Source organism: Homalodisca vitripennis, unplaced genomic scaffold (genome assembly GCF_021130785.1).
Source record: "Homalodisca vitripennis isolate AUS2020 unplaced genomic scaffold, UT_GWSS_2.1 ScUCBcl_3167;HRSCAF=8517, whole genome shotgun sequence".
Lineage (NCBI taxonomy): Eukaryota > Metazoa > Arthropoda > Insecta > Hemiptera > Cicadellidae > Homalodisca > Homalodisca vitripennis.
The window spans coordinates 74514-96628 of NW_025779297.1; the positions used below are offsets into that span (position 1 = coordinate 74514).

The following is a 22115-nucleotide window of genomic DNA, read 5'->3' on the forward strand; positions in this document are numbered from 1 at the left end:
CCTAAATAAATTATAATTCTACAACTGTACAGCCTTTTTTATGGAACGTTGATGAGCATATGATCGACTCAAAAGTTTGAGCATCATGTGAAAAAGCGGTAAGTACGGAATAAGTATTATTTCAAGTTATTGAACTTTCGTTTTGTAATTACATTTATATACTATTATCTTATTGAAAAATGGCACACGCAGTTGGTAAATATATTATGAGTGTAATTCTGAAAAAAATTTGTTATTTTAGCATAATATCGGTACTGTATTACCTGCGAATATTATACTATGGAAAGTGTTTATACTGTTTAGTCTTTGACTAACCATATCCAGCTCATCGTGAGTTTGGCAACGTTGCTCTATGAGTTCTCACTTCTGGCAACGTTGTCAAATTTCAAGTATGTATACCGTAGTACGAAGTGCGAGTCACCGACCTACCACGAATCAGCTATACGGTCGTGGTCTGTGGATGAGATTGAGACTCTAGAGCAACGCGAGTTGGGAAGAAGGTGATACTGTTGGACAAAGTTAATTGTTTCTATTAATTTACCTTTAGCCTTTTATAATGGCTGAGACGAAGAAGTAAGTACAAATTTATCTATTAGCAGTTGATATAGTTTCCTATTAGCTTGTATTTTGTATTAATACGTTATAAAGTAAATTATTTTTATCTCAGAGAATGGCTCTGTTCCTTCAAAAGTACATTGTCATTGTGGTGTTGCGATTGTAGCATTGTACAATTTCTTTGTTTCAGCTTGTCTTATTCTATCACAGATTTTGTTTTGAAATTGAGGAGTGCTGATAGTTTTAGATGTTTATTTAATATGATCTAATGTATAATCTGTAAAGTTTATTCTATACTTTGGTATATTTTCCTAAAAGGCCTAGGGCAACTATGGGTTGTTGAAATGTCTAAGGTCTTTAATTTAAGATTAAGATTAATCAATTTAAGATTAGGATACTTATAATATGTATCATGTACCTGGTGAAATCAGCCAGCCTAAGTTAAATAATAAATATAGCCTAGGCTAGACTATAACATTAAAGATAAAAAATAATCTTAAGTTTTCAAGTATTTAACTTGCTCTACCATAGTTTCACAGATTGGTCCTTTCACTAGCTAGGATTTCATATGACCTTAATCAAGATAGACTTATATAATTCAACCATCTATTGTAGTTCTCGGCATAGCCCAGGCCCATTTGCTATGGATATTCAAATTCTTCCAATGATTTAAGCGTTTTATATTTTAATTTATATTATTTATAACGGCTACAGTATAATAAGCGGTCACCAACACAATCGAATCGTCAATGTTCATTACTATTTACAAGTACTTAAAACAACAAATTGTCGGATCAAATTACGTAATAGATGTTCCAAATAACAATGAAGTTCTCCTGGTTTTAAACCTTTGAAATGAATATATTAACAATTAATTAAAAAAAACTATTTTTATAAATAGTTAGGCTGCAGTTTAATAAGCGGCTACCACGACAATCGAATCATAAATATTGATATTCTTGAGAATGCATTTGATCTTTGAAAGTTATTTATGTGTTTTGGTTGTGGATTACGTGAGCAGTTAAAATATTAGGAAATTAATTTTATTCCTTTTAATTGGTCTTTGTGTTTTTTCAAAGTGAGAGTATGAGTTAGTTGTTAAAATCGTGTGTTACTTTAAGGGGAGTCCAACACTAAAAAATTTTAAAATTTAGTTTTTTTGTTTTATTAACAAATTTAGTATTTTCTGAACATTTTAATACCAAAAACATGGTGTCAACTTGATTTTAAATATTTTTAAATAATTTTTGAAAACATGCCGTCGCACATTTTGATTGCTAGAACTTCAGCACCAATTGCCTCACATCAGTGGGTTTTCATACAATAGCTATTTATAGTACATGTATTATTTGAGTGGTTTTAGTTTGTAGTTTTTGTTTATCAGGTTGGCAATAGTTATTGTTTCAATTACCCAGAAATCTGTGTTGTGTTGAATCAGCTGACGACTTTCAGTTTCAACAACGTTGTGTGGACCAGGTTGCCGAAAAATGTTTTTTGTTGGCCGTAAAACACTCGAACTAGGGGTGTACGATGCCATAATAATTTCAATAATGGAAACCTGGGTAGATTAGAAGTTTTTAAGCATTTGGGAATCTCAGATATCGGTAGTAACACAATAGACGCTTTGAAGGTTGCTGAAAAAGCTCGAATCAGAAAATCGGAGTACGCAGCGGGGTTGGCATCCAAGGAGTCCAGGATCAAGAGAAGAAGGGAAAGATCGAGAGAAGAAGAAGTGGATGATACTGAGTACTGCCCTGGAGGATTTTAAAAGTGTGTGATCAAAGATTATCAGTAAATTGTCAAATTAAAGTACAATATTCAAAGAATTTTTTGTTTATCGTTGATTTCCGAAAATAAGTTTTTTTCATACTTAGGTACACATATCTTAAGTACCGTTGGAGATATTTTGATGAAATTTTTTCTGCACTTCCTTTATTCTATAAGTAAGCTTTGGACCTAAAAGATTTTAAATTGGTAGAAAACTGAACTAGGAAAAAATATTTTGGTACTTTGGGATTATACCGACCACACCCAGACATGAATCGTTATTTAACATTTTGCTTCTACTGATTACTAGATTAGCGTAGAAGACTATTTCGTCAGTATAAAACAGGAATTGTCTTATCGCAAACCCCTCCCCATCCTCAGACAGAGGTCAAAGTCGAGCGTCTAGTAGATAACGTGATTGCAGAGCCTCGCTGCCCGTTCAGCTGGTGCATCGCTTTGTTGTACTTTCGTGTTTTACCTCTACATTTCTCCAAACACAAAAATTTAACAAAAACAAACATTTACCAAACTAAACTCTTTATTAAAAAAACACTCAAAACTTGTTTTTATTCTTGATCACATTCCGCCACCCAAAATGCGAGTGCCTCCGGCCATCAGCGCGGGCTTCGACAGCACCTTCGGTGCTGCCCCGCGCTGATGTCGACGAAAGAAAAACATCCCTCGAGATAGTACCTATCACTAAAATATCAAATTCTAGAGGGGCTAATCAGAAATATAAATTGAATTGAAATGGAAAGGCAATTATGTACCGTGCAAATCACGTGATGCCGCACGGCCTGCCGTAATCAGGATTCTCGAGAAAGATAAGATAACAGCGACAACAATACCGATCACAATACCTGGAAATGCTTGTAAGTTTGTAATTTTGTAATTGAAGAGTTGTTTTTTTCGTTCTATCATGTTTGTTTCTATAAATTTCTATTTTTGTGTTCTTCATACTGGTGTGGTCGGTATAATCCCAAAGTACCAATATTTTTATAAATAAATTAATTGTAAAAAACATGTTTTTTAAATAAAAATTGTTAAAACTTTTTTATGTATTTTTGAACATTTATTTTTCGTTCAATGCCTCAGCAACCATACATAAGTAACTGCAAAAAATTTCAAAAGTGTACTATTAGTAGAACAGGAGATAATTGTACCGAAAATATGTCAATTTAACATGGGCGGTATAGGGACGTTGGACTCCCCTTAAATTGAGAAGAGCTATCCTATTTTAAACACTATTTGGTTTGTTGAAATTTTGATGCAATTTCTATGCATTATTTTCAAATTTATTTTTTATCCAAACCAGAAACAAGATTCATGATATTAACCTATTACATGCAATCGTCCTACTGAACAAAACAATATAAGGTTTTACGGTATGAAAATGACTAATAATTAGTTTTAGATCTTTAAAAGTGGAACTACAACAATCCACTAAAGCGTAGTGGGCTACGTTTCTTGTTAGATAGTAGGAAGTTATGATCAGATGAATTTCAAGTTACATTTCCTATAAAGCAATAATGGCCGGAGGTATTCGTGATCAGACCATTTAGAATCTGATTAGGTCTAGTTACTGATAGGTACTATCTTGAGGGATGTTTCTCATATTTCGCCATCAGAGTGGGAGCTCCCTGCACTGATGGCCGAAGGGAATTGTGTCAAGCTGATATGGGACTTTTATTCTTAGAAGGTCCAAATTAACAAACACGTCTTTATTTGGGTGAAATTTTCCTGATTTCAGCATTATTGTCATTTTATGTATCCAAAGGTGGCATAACAGCTGACTTCAGCAGCAACCAATATGAGGTTGACTTACGATCATAACAAAACCATGTGACCCTCGTAGAACAATGAAATTATTACTCATGGTGTGAAAAAAGTAGTTCCACTTTTAACCCTTTGAGTGCCACAGCGTCGCTAATTTTGACGGTATGAAGAGTGCATAAAGTGCCAGCGTCGCCAATTTTGACGTTTCGAATTTTGATAATATTTTATTTAGTACAAGATTATTTTGGCCAACTTACCAGACAGCTGTATTCAATAGGTTCCAAACTATTAATAAATACGAGTTTTATGTTGTTTCTCTACTATTTTATCTGTGAAACTTATGTTGTTTGGGTACTTATCAAGAAGCCACTATTTTTGGACGAGTTTTTCTTATTGGGGACAAAATAAATTACATTAGAAAAACAACTGACTTTATTTAACCTATTTTGGAATTTATAAGTTATTACGACAATCAATTAAATAAAAAACTACAAGAACAACGTTTCATTATTCGAAAATGTCGTGTGTCTATTTCGAGACGATTTGGAGATAGGAAGTATGACTCATCGAGTATTTTTCGATTCATTATGGAAGAAGGAACGTATAATGAAGTTTATTTTGATCTCTGATAAGGAAAACTCGTCCAAAAATAGTGGGCTGTGTTAATAGGCCTATCGAAGTACCTGTGCAATGATTCCGTCTTCCAGTCACACTACGTAGCGGACGAGTACCGTGTTGCGTAACGGACTTTCTTGTTGTTTATGTGCCAATAACCAAGCATTTGAGTAAATACAAAATAAAATAGTAACTGTTACAGTATTGTACTGTATTTCTTTACAAAATTATTGTAGTGATTTGAGTTGTGTCCAAGCTAAAATTGTGAATTTTCAGTGTAAATATTAGGGTTATTATTTAGTAAATGTAATTTTTTATGTAAATATGTTAGCAAGTATTTGTTTCTACATTTACTAATCATATTTATTTGTGTTATATTGATGTTTTATTAGATTTATTGGGAAAACTACATCATTACTAAGTAATTTCTAAACTCTGACAAATGAAGTACAGTTTATAAAATGTCGATACCGGGCAGCATTTTGTTAATACATATAATACCATGTTTTTAAAATTCTAGAATAAGATATTACACATGGGTTTTATTTAGAATCATATGGCCTTTATCATGGTATTTAAAGAAAAAAAATCTTAAAAATACCGTATACACACAAATTAGGTCAAAACTTAACTTTTTATACAAAAGTAAAAAACTTTTTTTATAAATACTAAAATTTTGATATTTTTATAAATCAAATTTTATTTGTAACAATATGTATCATATTCTGCATTTTATAAGAAAAAAAACAACAACAGAATGATGAAAATCTGTTTGGTAGTTATTTTAAACAGCTTTTTTCCCAAAAGCTTACAAATATGCGAAAAACAGCGTGGCACTTTATGTATATGCCTTTGGAAAATACCCGTGGCACTCAAACGGTTAATGTTCGATAACTTCGTTATTTGTCATTTACACACATTGAAACCTTATATTTCAGTGTCATTGGGTTCAGGAGGACAATAGCAATAGATTAATAAAGCGAAACTCGTATTTTGCCACTCTGGCTGTTAAGTTTACACTTACCACTAATGCTGAAATCTGGGGAATTTTGACCCAATAAAATAAATGCAAATTGATAAAGCAAACAAATATTATAAATTTACCTAACCATAACTTCCTACTATCTTTGTAAGAAAAGTTCCACTTTTAATGTTTTTAAAATTCAATATTTTGACCATTTTCATCCCATAAAACTTTGGTATTATACCAACTACACTTATTATTTCTGAAAACGGGTGTATTTAGTTGTGTTTTGTTCAAAAACTAGCCTATATAGAACCATCTCTAGTGAATAGAACTCAAACATTGTTTACTCACACAACACTCCCTACAAGACCACTCCCCCCCCACAGCCAACGAGACTCCACCCGGTGCCTGTCAGTGTCTGCTGGACGGGCATTCGTGGCGTCTTACTACTCTGTCCACTGCGTTCTTGTGCGGTCTATCTAATCGTGTTGCTGAATTGCGTATGTGTTGCTGATTGTACTATGAAAATACCACACCCTATTATTTCTGAAAATAAAGATAAAGTAACCAAACTGAAACAAATCTTTATTGACGAAAATACAAACTTACAATATTTAAGGTGTACCGCTTTAACTGGGATGACCAGAACTGGACAGTGTCGGCAAGAATTGCGTCGAATGAATTTCTGCCGTACTCTGCTGCTACCTCCAACCGCCACATGTACTCAGCTAGGTGAGAATCGAGGTAGTGCCGTGCTGTACCATGATGTCTTTAGTTTCGCCATTTAGCTAACCCCACATCCTTTCGACTTGCTGTGTACTTGCGACTGTGTCTGGGTCCAAGAAGTTTTATTTACGATTTACTGTGTAATGAGTAAAACCAGCATCCTCCAATTTGCGAGTTTTATACCCCTACCAGTTATAATAGTGCTGCTTGGTTTAATAAGCGGGGCAATTTGCTCCTTTAATGTGTTTACTCTGCGGTTAGGTACTCTAACAAGAAATCTCACTTGTTTCCCTACAAAAAAATACCCACTGTTGTGGCAATGCGAGGCGGCAATCCATTCAACGCAATTCTTGTTGGCACCCAGTTCTGGTTGTCCCATTTTAAAGTTCTCTTGAAAAATGTTCTGTTTGTATATAAATTTCTCACTAATTTTATATCAGAAAAAAAATTGTACATGAAGACATGATAACCTTTTGGTAAGTCATTGCAACCCATCAGCAGATTTGTACGACTGAGTAGCCAAGACTGTTTTCTTAAATTTCAACTCTATATTGGGCATTCTCCTTTTTCCATTTTCCTTTGTAATAACATATGCTAAGACAGTAGTTGGAAATGGAGTCACAAAGAACCCCAAACTTTATCCTCAATGGCGGTGATGCTTATTTAGCATATATTGCATAAGTTGAGATTGGCTCTTGGTTCCAATGATTGATTCATGAACAGAAAGCTGCTGATTGCCTTTATAGTAAAATTTAAACAATCTATTGCACTGTTGAAGAAGTGGTCAGAATGTTAGAACAGCATCATAGTTAGGCTCATCTACTCTAGGTAGATCTCTATTATTCATAATATGAAAGAAAGCTGAGTACAACATTAAGTTCATTTCTTTGAAACAATTTTATAAGCAAAGGTGTTTCTTGGGAGAGAGACACTTGTAGATCAGTGTGACTTGATGGTGTTTATCTAATCAATACCATGTTCAAAATCATAGACTTTGACCTTAATTAGGCAACTTTCTAAAGCTAAAGCATAATAATATAATATTGCTTTTTGAGAATTTTTGTTATATTACTACACTGGGTACTTTGGGATTATACCGACCACACCAGTATGAAGAACACAAAAATATAAATTTATAGAAACAAACATGATAGAACGAAAAAAACAACTTTTTAATTACAAAATTACAAGCATTTCCAAGTATTGTTGTCGCTGTTATCTTATCTTTCTCGAGAATCCCGATTACGGCAGGCCGCGCGGCATCACATGATTATTTAAGTTTTTTTGCACGGTACATAATTGTCTTTCCATTACAATTCAATTTATATTTCTGATCAGCCCCTCTAGAATTTGGTATTTTACTGATAGGTACTATCTCGAGGGATGTTTTTCTTTCGTTGACATCAGCGCGGGGCAGCACCGCGGTGCCGAAGCCCGTGCTGACGGCCGGAGGCACTTACATTTTGGGTGGCGGAGTGTAATCAAGAATAAAAACAATTTTTGAGTGTTTTTTTTCAATAAAGAGTTTAGTTTTTGTTTGGTAATGTTTGTTTTTATTGAATTTTTGTGTTTGGAGAAATGTAGGGGTAAAACACGGAAGTTCAACAAAGCGACGCACCAGCTGAATGGGCGGTGAGACTCTGCAATCACGTTATCTACTAGACTGCTCGACTTTGACCTCTGTCTGAGGATGGGGAGGGGTTTGCAATAAGACAATTCCTGTTTTATATTGATGAAATATTGTTCTACACTAATCTAGTAATCAGTAGAAGCAAAATGTGAAATAACGATTCATGTCTGGGTGTGGTCGGTATAATCCCAAAGTACCCTACACTGTGTTACAATCAAAATCCAGTATGTTATTGAATATTGATAAAAACTGCTATTTCAAACAAATTTGTAAAGCTAAATATGTTATATAAATGTATGCTATATCACAGTGACTAATATGGGTATATCGTCGTTTGGTGATTGGCGACTCTACCTCATTGTCTTGAGACCAACCAAACAAATATTGTGTTTGTTTTAGCATTCTGGGTTAGTGACATTTCAGCAAGAAAGTCATGTACTTGTAACCACACTAGATCTAGCCTTTCGTTATTATTAAGTATTTATTCAGTTTAGAGACATCCAGTTTTTTTGTCCTAAAAACCATTCAGAACTCCTCCGATAGCGTATACTAAAGCAGAAATGGACCATTTAGAGTGATTAAAAATTATTTAAGGAAGTTGTGGCAGCAAATAAGTTATAATGGTTGGCTCAGGTTGGCCCTACAGGTAGCTAGAGAAGAGTTTCAATTAGTAAAGGGTCGGTTTTACTGGTGGTTATTTTTTTTTTTTTTTTCTTAGTTAGCAGTTCTTTCATGTGGGTTACCTTGCCCTATTATCCCTCCAATATTATTAGTTATCCCCACTTTGAACCCAATTCTCTCCTGGTCCCCTAGTTTTTGTTGATGACTACTAATGTACAATACGTCTCTTTTGTCCTTCCATTTTGCCACCATAACTCCATTGTGATATTTAGCTACTGTTTCACCTCTCTTCAGTTTTTTGTTTTACAACTTCTTTGGGATTATCAACTCTGTCTATTCGAAGAGTTTCCTGTTATGTAAGTTCTCTTTTCAATAAGTGCTTTTGTCAACTCAATACTATTATAAAAATTATCCGCATATATTGAGTGCCCTTTGTTGAGCCACTCGTCCATCAAATATAGTACTACTTTCTTTGAGTGTCCCTCACCAGAAAGTATGTCCATAGCACCAGCATATATAGCAAACTTCATTACAAGGCCATTAGGTTCGCACAGAACATACAGCTTTATGCCATATTTATGTCTTTTGTTTTTTATGTTTGAATACCAACCGACCCCTCCATAAGACCATGGACTCATCTAGAGATAACTACTTGCAAGGGGCATAAATACAAGACATTCTGTTATTGAAATATTCCATAGCCGGTTTGATTTTCTGCAATCTGTCAGTTTGGTCTTCAGATGCCAGGTGCATACATCTTAATATAATAAAAAACCTGTCTCTCGACATATATTTACCAAAACATGTATGAAATAATTCATCTTTCATCCAATACTGTTGGAGTTGAGGCAGCTTCATGATGCCAGTGTGGAATAATAGGTCAAGGAAAGTTTTAAATTCAGGCAATGTAATGTCTTTCCAATGGTTAATTCGTGATTTCGGTTTTAGATTTCCATTTAAAAAGACATCAACGGCATACAGATTAGTCTCCCTGATAATGCTAAGTAAGAAGCAATCGTCAATAACAAGTTGAAAATAGTCTATTGGATTGTTGCCAGGCAACGGAACTTTCAATCCTGTAGGTTGGCTAAACAAAAATGTTTTCATCTCAGGTAATTCATCCCACTGTAACTCAACACGGGGAGGTTTTTTCCCTCGTGTTGTTGCCAGTTGAGTTGGTAGAGATAAGGGAGGTGTGGCATTGTCCATGTTTTGAAGGCCACTAGGACCGGGCACGTCATTATCGGGAAGACAGGATGAAGCATTACATATACTTACTGAGTTTTCAAGGCCATCATCAGGCTCATCACTGTCACTGGATTCATTTCCACTTGGTTTATAACTGTCCCCACTACTGTACTCATCGGAATCTGATTCATAGTTTGCATACCTATCTATTTCACTTAGAGTTAGGCAATCGGGATTACGAACATCTAATGGTTCCTTATCACTCATGTTTAAAACTATGAAACAATATACATTAAAAACGAAGGGCAATTTATAATACTATAACCTCTATACACTACTGTCATTAGCCATTAACATCAGCAAACTAAACGTAGGACCGAGGATTGTGGGTTATATGGGTGCGCGCGCAATGCCGCACTTACGCGTCATCAGCACATGACGAGGCAACTAAATGCCGCACTTACGCGTCATCCGCATTGAATGTGTTAATCCTTTGATCTGGGTTTCTGGGTGGAGGAAGATAACAAAAAAAAAACAAAAAAAACAAAATTTAGTGCTTTAAAAAAACCTTCCTACAACATCCCCTATGTTTATAATACATTTCTTTTACATGTATTGAAACCATACATCCAATGGAAAGCCAAACAGTCATACATACAAAAATTATTTGCTTACGGAATATTTTACTATTTGTACAAACAATATTCAAAAGTACCCAAAAACTTCTTTTACTCAAATGCTTTTAAATTTAATATTTGAGTTCGATCATAACATTTTTTGTGCATTTTAGATTTAGTCCTAACAAAATCTTTACATTGCTGGATAATGTAATGTACATTTGAAACAAAAATTATTCTTTAAGATGTTTTTTATATTTACATGTTTTTTAGCGTCAAATAAAAATTTTAACTTATGTTAACTATGTTTATTTTTAAAGATACTAATATTTTTAATGAAATGAAATGAAAAATGTCTTTATTGGAGGCGAAGTTAGGTCTATAAAGTCCTCTCTACCACTTAACCTCTCTTACCTTAATATGTGGTTATGTTTTGTAATCTAGAAACATTAAAAAAATCATCTACTTTTCTCTTATTCAATCCCACATTGTATTTGGCTTAAGTCTATATGGTGCAACTAGTTGAGCAAATCTGGACAAAATTCTCCTAGCACAAACAGCTGTTAAGGAAATATTAAAGCTTAAATGAAGAGATGCTGCCAGGGCCAGTTTTATCCAGCTGGGATTTATGATAGTGTATAGTTTGTATATTCTACAAACAGTACTTCATTTGAAGATTTCAAAATGACCTGTTAAACAATTAACAGTAACTCGTGGTTACAATATTCTAAATTGGAATTTAATTGTTTTGGAAACGTGAAATTTAGAAATCCATTAAAAAAAAACAAAAAAAAAAAACAAGCTACCGCAGGTTAAAACCTTTTTCAAAATTACCTCTTCAAATAAAAACACAAAATAGCACACCAAAACTGAAGAAGATCTTAAACTGATTGAAGCAATTCATCTACTAAAATATTGAAGAAAGATATATTGATTAATTGATGATAGTTAAAGATAGATGAGCAACAATTTTGTTAAAAAGCGAGCCAGCCATTATGGTGCTAACGCCCAGTTACAGGGTTAAAATGGCATAAATCACAACTTCAGGTTTGGATATTGAATATCCACTTGAGTATTGACTCAAGCTTAATCAATACTCACTTAACTACACAAGCATAGAACAGTGGTAAATAGTGACTAATTGAGAAAGCTTATCTTCATCTTGTAAATAAGGGGGTTCAATCTCTAGTTGTTTAGACAACTGTTAGTTTGTTGTTTGCTATGCTGTAGATTGTTCTGTTTAGTCTACAGCTACAGGTATATCGCTTAGATATGAACATTTGTTTATTTACAATAAGTTTTAAATACTGAAACCTTCCATAGCTGAAATCTAGCATGTCAGGGTAGTAACTAAAGCTTTTGAGTCATAAGGATCATACTTATTTTTTAGCAGAAACAGTCAGAGAATTAAAGAAACTATGTTTTCTGAATGAAGTCCAGTAAACATTAATATTTTTCAGTCCCGATGATTTGGCTACAGCAATCCTGCGCAAGAAGGACAAGCCCAATAGGCTCCTGGTGGAGGAGGCAGTTAACGATGACAACTCAGTCGTTGCCTTGTCTCAGGTAATTTGCACAGTAAAATCTCAACCAGTAGATCTTAATTAGTAATATTACATTTTGCTATTAAACAATTGTTTATATATTAGTTAATAAATTTAATTATACAAATATAAGTAGAAAACCTAAGATGTAGTACACTGTATAGTTTTAAATCAGCATGGACTATAGAATGTGTTACAAAAAAAGGTACATTTGTTCCAGTATGCAAAAAGATTATTTCCTTAGAATACTTAAAAATATTTAATGAAAAAGTGCAATACTGTTTTCAATGCCAATGAAAGTTAAGTGTCAGATTATTGAAAATGTTTACTGCATCATTAAGAAAAGATTGTTTTACATAAAAATTACAGGACAACTAAAGAAATGCGAGTTTGATACTTTACAATTCATTGTAGGTCGTATGGTACAACCCATTTATTGTCATTTGTACGGCTACAAGTATCTGGAGTCAAATTTTTTCACCAGAATTATCACTGGGACGACACTGGTCAGCCATATTAAGTTTTTAATTAAAACAACTAAACTACATGATGTTTCCATCAAGGATTTTTTTTGCGGAATTCTGTATTATTACTGTTTGAGGTTTCCATATATATATATGTAAAGTAAATACATATTTTTATAGAAGGAAAGACAAATTTTTTGGCATATAGTCCTGAAAGGACCTTTGTACCTCCCTTACTTAATATTCAGACCCTCGAAATCTGAAGCTTTTTACTATAAGATTTGAGGGCTCCTGATCTCTGATATCCTTAGGGATGAGAAGATACACCCCTAAGATTTTTTCCCCTGATTTTGCATACGGCAGGACAGTTTAGTCAAATATTTTTCTGCTTCTTCGCAGAGTCTGCATTCATTTGTTTGGCTTAGACCAACCTTAATCAGATGTTTCCTAAGTGAGTCGTGTCCTCTAAACATCCGTAATACTAGTCGTATATCCGACTTACCTTGTTCAAGGAGTGTTAACTATCCTTTTACATAAGAAGAGATAAACGTTTTAGATTGTCTTAGCCCTGAGGCCTTTCTCCTGGTTAAGGATCTAATCCTCTTTTCCAGCTTTACTGTAGGAAAAGGTTACTCCACAGCCTGGCTCTGGTCCTACCAGAAGGATTTCTGTGCCTGTCTTGACAAAGGTGTCTCTTTTTCACTCCCCTAATTTACTTTAGAACACAGTTAATTGTGTATAATTCATATTAGCATATAAATAACATAGTTATATTGTTATTGACGATGATGCTATTTATATCTGAGTTTGAATTGAATTAAACAATAAGAGCAGAATTGTATTAGCCAGCTATAGAGCTGAGAAGCAACAATGTAATGCAGCTGATTAGGCGATGAGGTGCTTATTAACTTTCAGCCAGAACTAATAGCAACATTACAATTCCATGTATTCAGTTATTACTTTTGATGACTATATAGGGTGTACAGTTAATTCGTGTGCTTCTTTGTCAAACCTATTTAAGTGTTTTTAAAGGATTTGGATTAGTTTATTTATGTTGTGACTTTTGACTTCAGGCCAAAATGGATCAGCTCCAGCTGTTTAGGGGTGATACAGTCCTTCTGAAGGGGAAGCGGAGGAAGGAGACAGTTTGCATTGTTCTGTCCGACGACACATGCGCTGATGAGAAGATACGGATGAACCGTGTTGTGCGCAACAACCTCCGTGTGCGGTTGTCGGATGTCGTGTCAGTACAGCCCTGTCCTGATGTTAAGTATGGCAAACGCATCCATGTGCTTCCCATAGACGACACGGTCGAAGGACTCACAGGGTTGGTTATTGTTTTGCTTTATGTCAACTTTTAGTGTTAATACAGCATTAAAGTAGTTTAAAGCGAGGATTTTGTATGGGTATGTGGATCAAATGGTGGATCAACAGGTATTAATTTAAGAGGCTTTAAATTGTAAAGTTGATTTATTTGCTTATCTGGAAAATACATTTTCTTCTATATTTTCTATTTATTTTTGAAGTAGGCTACTATGTTAACTTATCCAAATTTGCTTTTATGCCTCATATTTAAAAAACAATAAAATATTTTATTTCCTGCCAAAACCTAGATACAATTAATATTTTATTAATGATCATTCCACCGTCTTGATGAATTAATTTGTTAAAAACGTTATAGTAAGTGTTCAGTATTCATTTACAAAATATTTCCAATTAACTAGTTTGTAACATGTTTGTTCGTCATTAATTTAAATAATTTTAGATTAAAGTTATGTGATTTTAACATCACGTTTTGTTTATTTATATTAAAAAATGGTGAGACATCTTAGAAGTTATATCAATTTTTGCCTTTATTATCTAAAATATTTTGTGTGGAAAAATATTGTAATTTGAAAAGTCATTTACTACAATTTTGAAGATAGGTCTAGATGTAAGTTCAGTGCTTGAAGTGAAGCACTGTTAATCCTATTTCATGAATGTAGTTAATCTTAAGTTTAGTTCTATAATTTTCTTGCCACTGAGTTTATTAATGGTCCTAATAATCATGATCATAAGAACAAGAATGTATGACAAAAAATATTATACAGGGCATTCTACAAATAACCAATTCTTCATTTTCGCCTATCTCATTAATTTTATAATAACAGTGATTTTTAATGATGAAACATTTGTATATGGGTCTAGGTTATTGTTCTTATTGTATTGACTGATGATAAAGTAAAGTTTCAATTCTCATCAGAGGTGAAATTGACCTTAATAATTTTGTCAACCCAATTAACCTGGAGTTGCTAGATGTGACCTGAATTTGATTCTGATTAAAGAGTTCTTGTTTTTTATGTCCAGAAACCTGTTTGAAGTGTACCTGAAGCCTTATTTCCTGGAAGCGTACCGACCGATACACAAAGGTGATGCATTCATAGTGCGTGGTGGCATGCGGGCTGTAGAGTTCAAAGTGGTGGAGACTGATCCATCACCATACTGCATTGTGGCTCCAGACACGGTTATCCACTGCGAGGGAGATCCCATCAAACGAGAGGTCTTTACAAAATTGAATTCACCAGATATGGATTTAGATGATTTTTTTAAATTTTTGATCCAAATAGACTTTAGAACTAAACTGAAAACAATGTTATGTTTTGCAAACTATATTATTGTTTTTTGTTAAGCTTTAAAATATGTGAATATATTTAACTAAAGCGCCTTTTACTATTACTTTAAATGGTAAAGTTCTTAAGCAAATATTTTTATTTATGTTATATTTAACTCACTTATCATCAAATTCTAGTCAATGACTTGTCCTATTCCGTCAGAACCTAGATTACGACAATGTACCATGATGACTATTTAATGTTAAAATAAAATTTGTAAATAATAAATTTAACTGGTATTTTACTAACAGTAGAAGCGTGTGATATTGATTAGAACAAAACTAAAGAAATCTAAAACTACTGATTTATGTAGTTGCCACATTTCCCGATAGAATGTAGCACTAGTCAAGTCCAGAGGACAAGTAATTTATTTCATATTTGAAATAATAGTAACATAGTACAGAGGGTTTTGAGTGTATAGGGGTGCGCCTTACTCGTGAGTATTCGTCTCGAAACTAAGTATCCAACCTGCTAGGCATTCTCTGTTATTTTCGTCCGAGTGCTAAGGGTTAAATTAATCACTTTTAACAATTTTTCAAACAAATTTTTGTTCGTATAAAATAAAAAGTTAGCCTTGATCATTAAATGTACTTAATTGTTTCACTGTACAAAATAACAATTGAAAAAAAATAACAAATACTTGTAGATAACATGAAAGTATTGAATGAATTGTGTTTGGGCAGGAAGAGGAGGAAGCGTTAAATGCAGTTGGTTACGACGACATCGGTGGCTGCCGCAAGCAGCTGGCTCAGATCAAAGAAATGGTGGAAACTACCGCTGCGTCACCCCAGTCTCTTCAAGGCCATCGGAGTGAAGCCACCACGAGGTATACTGTTGTATGGACCACCTGGAACAGGAAAGACACTCATTGCACGTGCTGTTGCTAACGAGACTGGCGCCTTCTTTTTCCTCATAAACGGTCAGTATTTGTTAGATAGAAATTAAGGTTTCTTTATTTTTTTCTATGTTCAAATTCTAATTTGGAGATAAAGATGTTAGCAATATGCAAACTGGATTATTGTAAATTTCCAAATAAATTAACTAACTGCTATTAAGTTTTTCAACATATAGTATTAGGTGGTATTCAGCATAGTAATTGTTTTGTTGTTAAATAGATTGTTTAGTTTCAATTAATTTTATTGAAATGAAATGAAATAAAATCTTTTGAATGAGAAATCACATTAAATTTTAGTAAATTCTGTAGACTTATTTGTTCTGAGGATCCTATTTGTTCTCCGGACTCATAACATGTATGCTTAATTTTTTTTTACAATCTGTGGTTTAATTATTTTTCTTTTTATGAAATATTGTAGTCAAATAGTTATAAGGTACAACGACATGTATTTGTATTAGTTCTACAGAAAAATAACATCTATTTTAGCAATATTATGTTTTTTTCTCACTGAAAAAAAAATCAAATTTAATATAATTCTGTTTATATTATTGTCTCTCCCAGTTTCAATGAAAACTCTTTTAAACATAGACTGCTATAACTTATATAATGACTTGTTGAAGCTGTATTGTGCAATAAAAGATGTGAGTCATGGTAGAGCTGTACTAGCAATTGTCTGATCAATCATATTTGTTTGTGATGATGTGTTCTCTATGGCCCATTTATTGTGCGATATATTTAGATTAACTGAAATAATTTTACAATTTTATAAAAACCAGAAATTTTAATTTCTGAATGTCTAGTTCAGAATGTTAGTAAATTTCCTCTATATATCAAATACACTTTTAACACATTTAATGTTTAGCTATTCATTAAAATCATTTAATTTGTAACTCATTAATCAATATCAATAGCATGCTAAGTGATTAGGTTGTAAGCCCTTGTATGGCTTTGTTTATTCAAAATAGACCGAACGAAAATAAAAATACTTTTATTTCAGGACCTGAAATCATGAGCAAATTGGCAGGAGAATCGGAGAGCAACCTTCGTAAAGCTTTTGAGGAAGCAGACAAAAATGCACCTGCCATTATCTTTATTGATGAATTAGATGCTATAGCACCAAAGAGAGAAAAGGTAGGCTACTGGTGACGTATTGATAAAGCACTTTAAATACAATTTCTAATTTAGATTACTGAATGAATGGTTCCTTTAACACTTAATTTATTCATAAATTTGATATTAATAAAATATAGGCTACTGAATATAAAGGGCAATGTTTTTCTGGATGAAACATTGGCTAACTTTGAATTTTGACCTTGAATCACACGCATTCCTCATAGAATGCTACTTTTAGTGATAAAAAATGTAAGTAAACAAAATTTTTAATATATATATGCTTGTATATCTACAATTCCCCTTTATTCTACTTTCTTTTGATTTAAAATTGTTAAATTTTGTTGAAAAAAAAAGAAAGTTAATACATAATTTTTTACAAAAAATTTAAACAAAATATATCTACATGCAATGCAATGTTTCATTTGAACATAGCTAAATCCATTGATATTGTCAAATGTGCAATACTTTATGATGACTTTTAGTAACTTAAACATGTTTTTGCATAGTGCATAATAAATAGTGCATATGCATAATAAGCAACAGCACTAAGCCTTTGTCAACAACTGATTCAATTTATGGTGTATTCCAGCAGGGAATTTTGTTTCTAACACCCTGATAGAAGTAAAAGAGAAAGCAGAACCCATAAAAATACAGATTACACAGTATAAATCAGTTTGAAAAAATGAGTAAAGTAAAACTATGATGTCCATGTTCTAGATTTGTACATGTCTGTAAAATATTACGATTGTAAGGAATGGATGTGTTGTACTGTAAAATATCTTCACTCTATGAAAAATACTAAACACATTCATGATTTGAAACAAATATTGTTAAGACAAACTTAATAAACATTCATTTGAGTAATTCTTTATCAGGTACATAAATAAAAAAAATTTACAACAAATATAGTAAATGGATAATTTTTATTTTTAATAGTGTTTAAAGGAATGAAAGTATTGTATTAAAAAATGGTTCATTTGAAAATGAACATTTCCTTCTTTTTTCATTAAATTGTGTAACAATTCCCAGATGTGTATTAGGTAAGGAATTTCTTAATTTATTTTATAATTAAATCTCTATTATAATTTGAGTTTCATCAGTATATCAATAACCTTTCTGGTAATATCAAAACATGGGTCAAAATTACTCAGTGTCTTTGTTAAAGGTCAACTAAGTGGACCAGAAACATGAAATATATTAACAAGAGATAGGGGTTTTTCCCTAGATTATTGTAAAAATACAATAATGGCATATCGGATTGACTTATTTTTTTCAGATTATAAATATAGTATTTATAATCAGCTTCAAGGTGGAGCAAGAATAGTTTATGTTGTTTGGAAGTAGTAAGGTAACAATAATTCTATGCATCCATACCTCAAAGCTGTAATTTTGTATACAAAATTTTAAGTAAAATTCAAATAAAAAGTGTTTCAACTTTTATTGTACCTGACTCATTTTATACTATTAAAAAAGTAACCCTAATGATTTTTTTATCATGTCATACAGAAGTTGAGGTGTATTTAAGGAAAACAAAAATAATTTAGGATTTAGCGAAAAATTACCAATTTTGTATTTACTTTTTTACATTCTTTCATTCTTTAGCACCATAACCACCTTCCTTAGAATCTAATAAACAGACTGGTTATTGAATATGCTGGATTGAAAAATATAGTTCTCTATATATAAGATATATATATATATATATATATATATATATATATATATATATACAGAGGTGCTGAAAAGTCCCGGGACGGTCTAATAACTTTTGAACTAATTACAATAGAAGAACCAAAATTTACATCAAGCTTTTGCTCATATAAAAACTATTATTTTATGTATTTCACCATGATATCCTGCTTATGGGGGGACGTCCCGCTAGGGGTTGGTGAAAATTCTTAAATAGAAGCATAGGTCGAGTCGTACATCAAATTAAAGCTCTTTTAATTAGAAACATTTTGGCGAAAATATCTGACGTAAAACAGTTGACGCATTACAAAATGGCGGACACTCAAAGATTATAAAATACAGAATTTTTCAAAATGCAAACATTCTGGTTGTTAGAGAAAACTGAGACACTTAATCTTTTTATTTTACTTCTTTTACTTCAAATCACTTACCAAAACAGTTATAACAAATGTTCAGAGTGTTTGCCTTCAGTTTGCTGACAATATCCCAATCGATTGTAGAATGCTGATATCGCATTGTTTAAAGCTTGGAGAGAAACACCCTGAGCTTCTCTTACAATACGGTTTCTCAACTCATCCAAATTTTGAGGTTTTAGTTTTAAACACTTTTTCTTTGAGGTAGCCCCAAAAGAAGTAGTCTAAAGGGGACAAATCTGGAGAACGGTGCAGGCCATTCTATTGTTCCCCTTCTACCAATCCACTTATGTGGAAAGACATTGTCTAAAAAATGTCTTACATGTACGCCATAATGTGGGAGGGGCTCCATCTTGCTGAAACCAGATATTTTCATTAAACAGATGCCTTACCTCATCACATGATCTAATACGATCACCAAACCCGCGCATCATTAATAAAGTTATTCTTTCTCTCTCGGAAAGCGCCATAGCAAAATAAACTAGCACTACTGAAACTACTTGCAAAAATTAGGGCTTGAAGACTTCTAAGTGACTGAGTTGGATAAAACAAGTATCTGTCAGCTGGCAATTTCATTGTTGTCTTTTTGGTCTTGTTTGCTCCAGCTGATTACCTTCCAGATAAGGAAGGTAATAACCTTACCTGCTGATAAGGAATTTCCAGATAAACAATGTGATATCAGTATCAGCGTTCGATTGGGATATTGTCAGCAAACTGAAGGCAAACACTTTGAACATTTGTTATAACTGTTTTGGTAAATGATTTGAAGTAAAAGAAATAAAATAAAAGATTGTGTCTCAGTTTTTCTCTAACAACCGAATGTTTGCATTTGAAAAGTTCTGTATTTTATAATCTTTTGAGTGTCCGCCATTTTGTAATGCGTCAACTGTTTTACGTCATCAGATTTTTCGCCAAAATGTTTCTAATTTAAAAGAGCTTTAATTTGATGTACGACTCGACCTATGCTTCTATTTAAGAATTTTCACCAACCCCTAGCGGGACGTCCCCCATAAGCAGGGTATCATGGGTGAAATACATAAAATAATAGTTTTATATGAGCAAAAGCTTGATGTAAATTTTGGTTCTTATATTGTAATTAGTTCAAAAGTTATTAGACCGTCCCGGGACTTTTCAGCACCCCTGTATATAAGATATATAGATATAAGTTATATCTATATGTAAGATATAGTTGTCTATCTGATATTGAATTTGGAATGGATTAATGGAAAGTTAAATTCTTCTCTGTTCTGGAGGGGGAAGAGGAGTAATGTATTTTGGTATTGAAATAATTTTAATTTTTGTAAAATAATCACTTAACGTCATCCTTGTACAGACACACGGAGAGGTGGAACGCCGTATTGTCTCCCAGCTGCTCACACTGATGGACGGATTAAAGCAGAGCTCACATGTGATTGTGATGGCGGCGACAAATCGACCCAACTCCATCGATGGCGCACTACGGCGGTTTGGCCGGTTCGATCGGGAGATTGACATCGGCATACCAGATGCTACCGGCAGACTGGAGGTGCTCCGTATCCACACCAAGAACATGAAGCTGGCCGATGATGTTGACTTGGAACAAGTGAGTGTTGAAGGCATTTGAAACTGGTGAAGCTTTTTAGGATGTTGACTTATCACTTCATGTTAGCTGGACTTTAAAACTTAATTACTCAAAACTTCTCAATTGTATATCAGCTCTTCAGCAGTAGTCATCTTGGAGAATTGCATTATTATAATGAACTTTAGACAAATGTTTTGATATGATAGCAAATTTTCATTTTAGTAATACATTTTGTATGGGATATCTACAACTCATGCAAAGATTGTTTCAATAATTACTGTTTCTGAGGTTTCAAATGATTCCAAAATGGCAGAGGCCTGAAGTCAAGATCCTGTATTGAAACTTCAACTGTATGTAGGTGGAGTATGAGTTCTTGGTGCGATCTATCTCAGCTGTAAACCATTTTTAAAGTTAAATTTATTGTGCATATTACCCTAAATTTATACTGGTCTAAACATTAAATTGTGCAAAGTCACATGTAGTAGAGTGCACCTCACTTCAAGAACACATTCTCAGCATTTGTTATTTTTATACCTGGTATACAGATTAAACTGATCACAATGAAATGTGCAAAGGTAACAAAATTTATTAATTTGACTTTTTTCATTAAAATAAAATAAATAAACAGCTCTACAAATGCAATTTTTGATCTAAAATTTTCATTGGAAAATTTTTATTAAATAACTGGTACATTGGTACAATATACTAACTTTAACCTAGTTTTAAGTATATGTGTTAGGTTAGTTGTCCACTTATGGAAGAGATCAGATGCACATCTCTAAATCTAGTGTTCCCTCAATTATGGCAATGGTCCAAAACATACCTTCACAAACTCTTCATCATCAAAATCAAACCTTAAACCAACATTGTTATGAGAATTATATCTATTGCAATAGCGGCTATTATTAAAATTAATATTGCTTTAATTTGGTATAATTTCAATTTCAACTCTCAGTTTTCCCATTTTTTATGTTATATTAAATTTAGACACAATTTTATGGTATTGGGATCCAAGTAAAAAAAGGCTAAAGAGCATTCCTCATATTTAACCCATTGCCATACCTCCCATATCTGTCGGTGCTGGGCCCTGTTAGGCCAGCAAATATTACACAAATTGTAGTGTTTTAGATAAATAACCCTACAAATAGTAAATATTAACATATTTACATAAAACTTTTACTAAATTGTTCAGATTTACACTGACTTTTATATAGACACCTTTACAAATTATTTAAGAAATAACTTTTTTATTTTTAATAAACAATTTTACAATTATATATTTTGAAACATAAATTTTAAATATTTTTTTCTACATTCAAAATT

General features: G+C 32.9%; 1 protein-coding gene across 1 annotated transcript in view; it reads left to right on the forward strand.

The window, feature by feature from the left end:
* The first annotated feature begins 413 nt into the window (after positions 1 to 413).
* The window catches only part of LOC124372428 (transitional endoplasmic reticulum ATPase TER94-like), a 35224-nt gene continuing 13522 nt past the window's right edge, over positions 414 to 22115 (forward strand). The window contains 8 exon segments of the mRNA XM_046830827.1: positions 414 to 573; positions 11923 to 12028; positions 13544 to 13797; positions 14817 to 15009; positions 15805 to 15891; positions 15893 to 16040; positions 17014 to 17147; positions 20565 to 20813. Coding sequence (XP_046686783.1) covers positions 557 to 573; positions 11923 to 12028; positions 13544 to 13797; positions 14817 to 15009; positions 15805 to 15891; positions 15893 to 16040; positions 17014 to 17147; positions 20565 to 20813 — 1188 coding nt within the window. The 5' untranslated portion in view covers positions 414 to 556.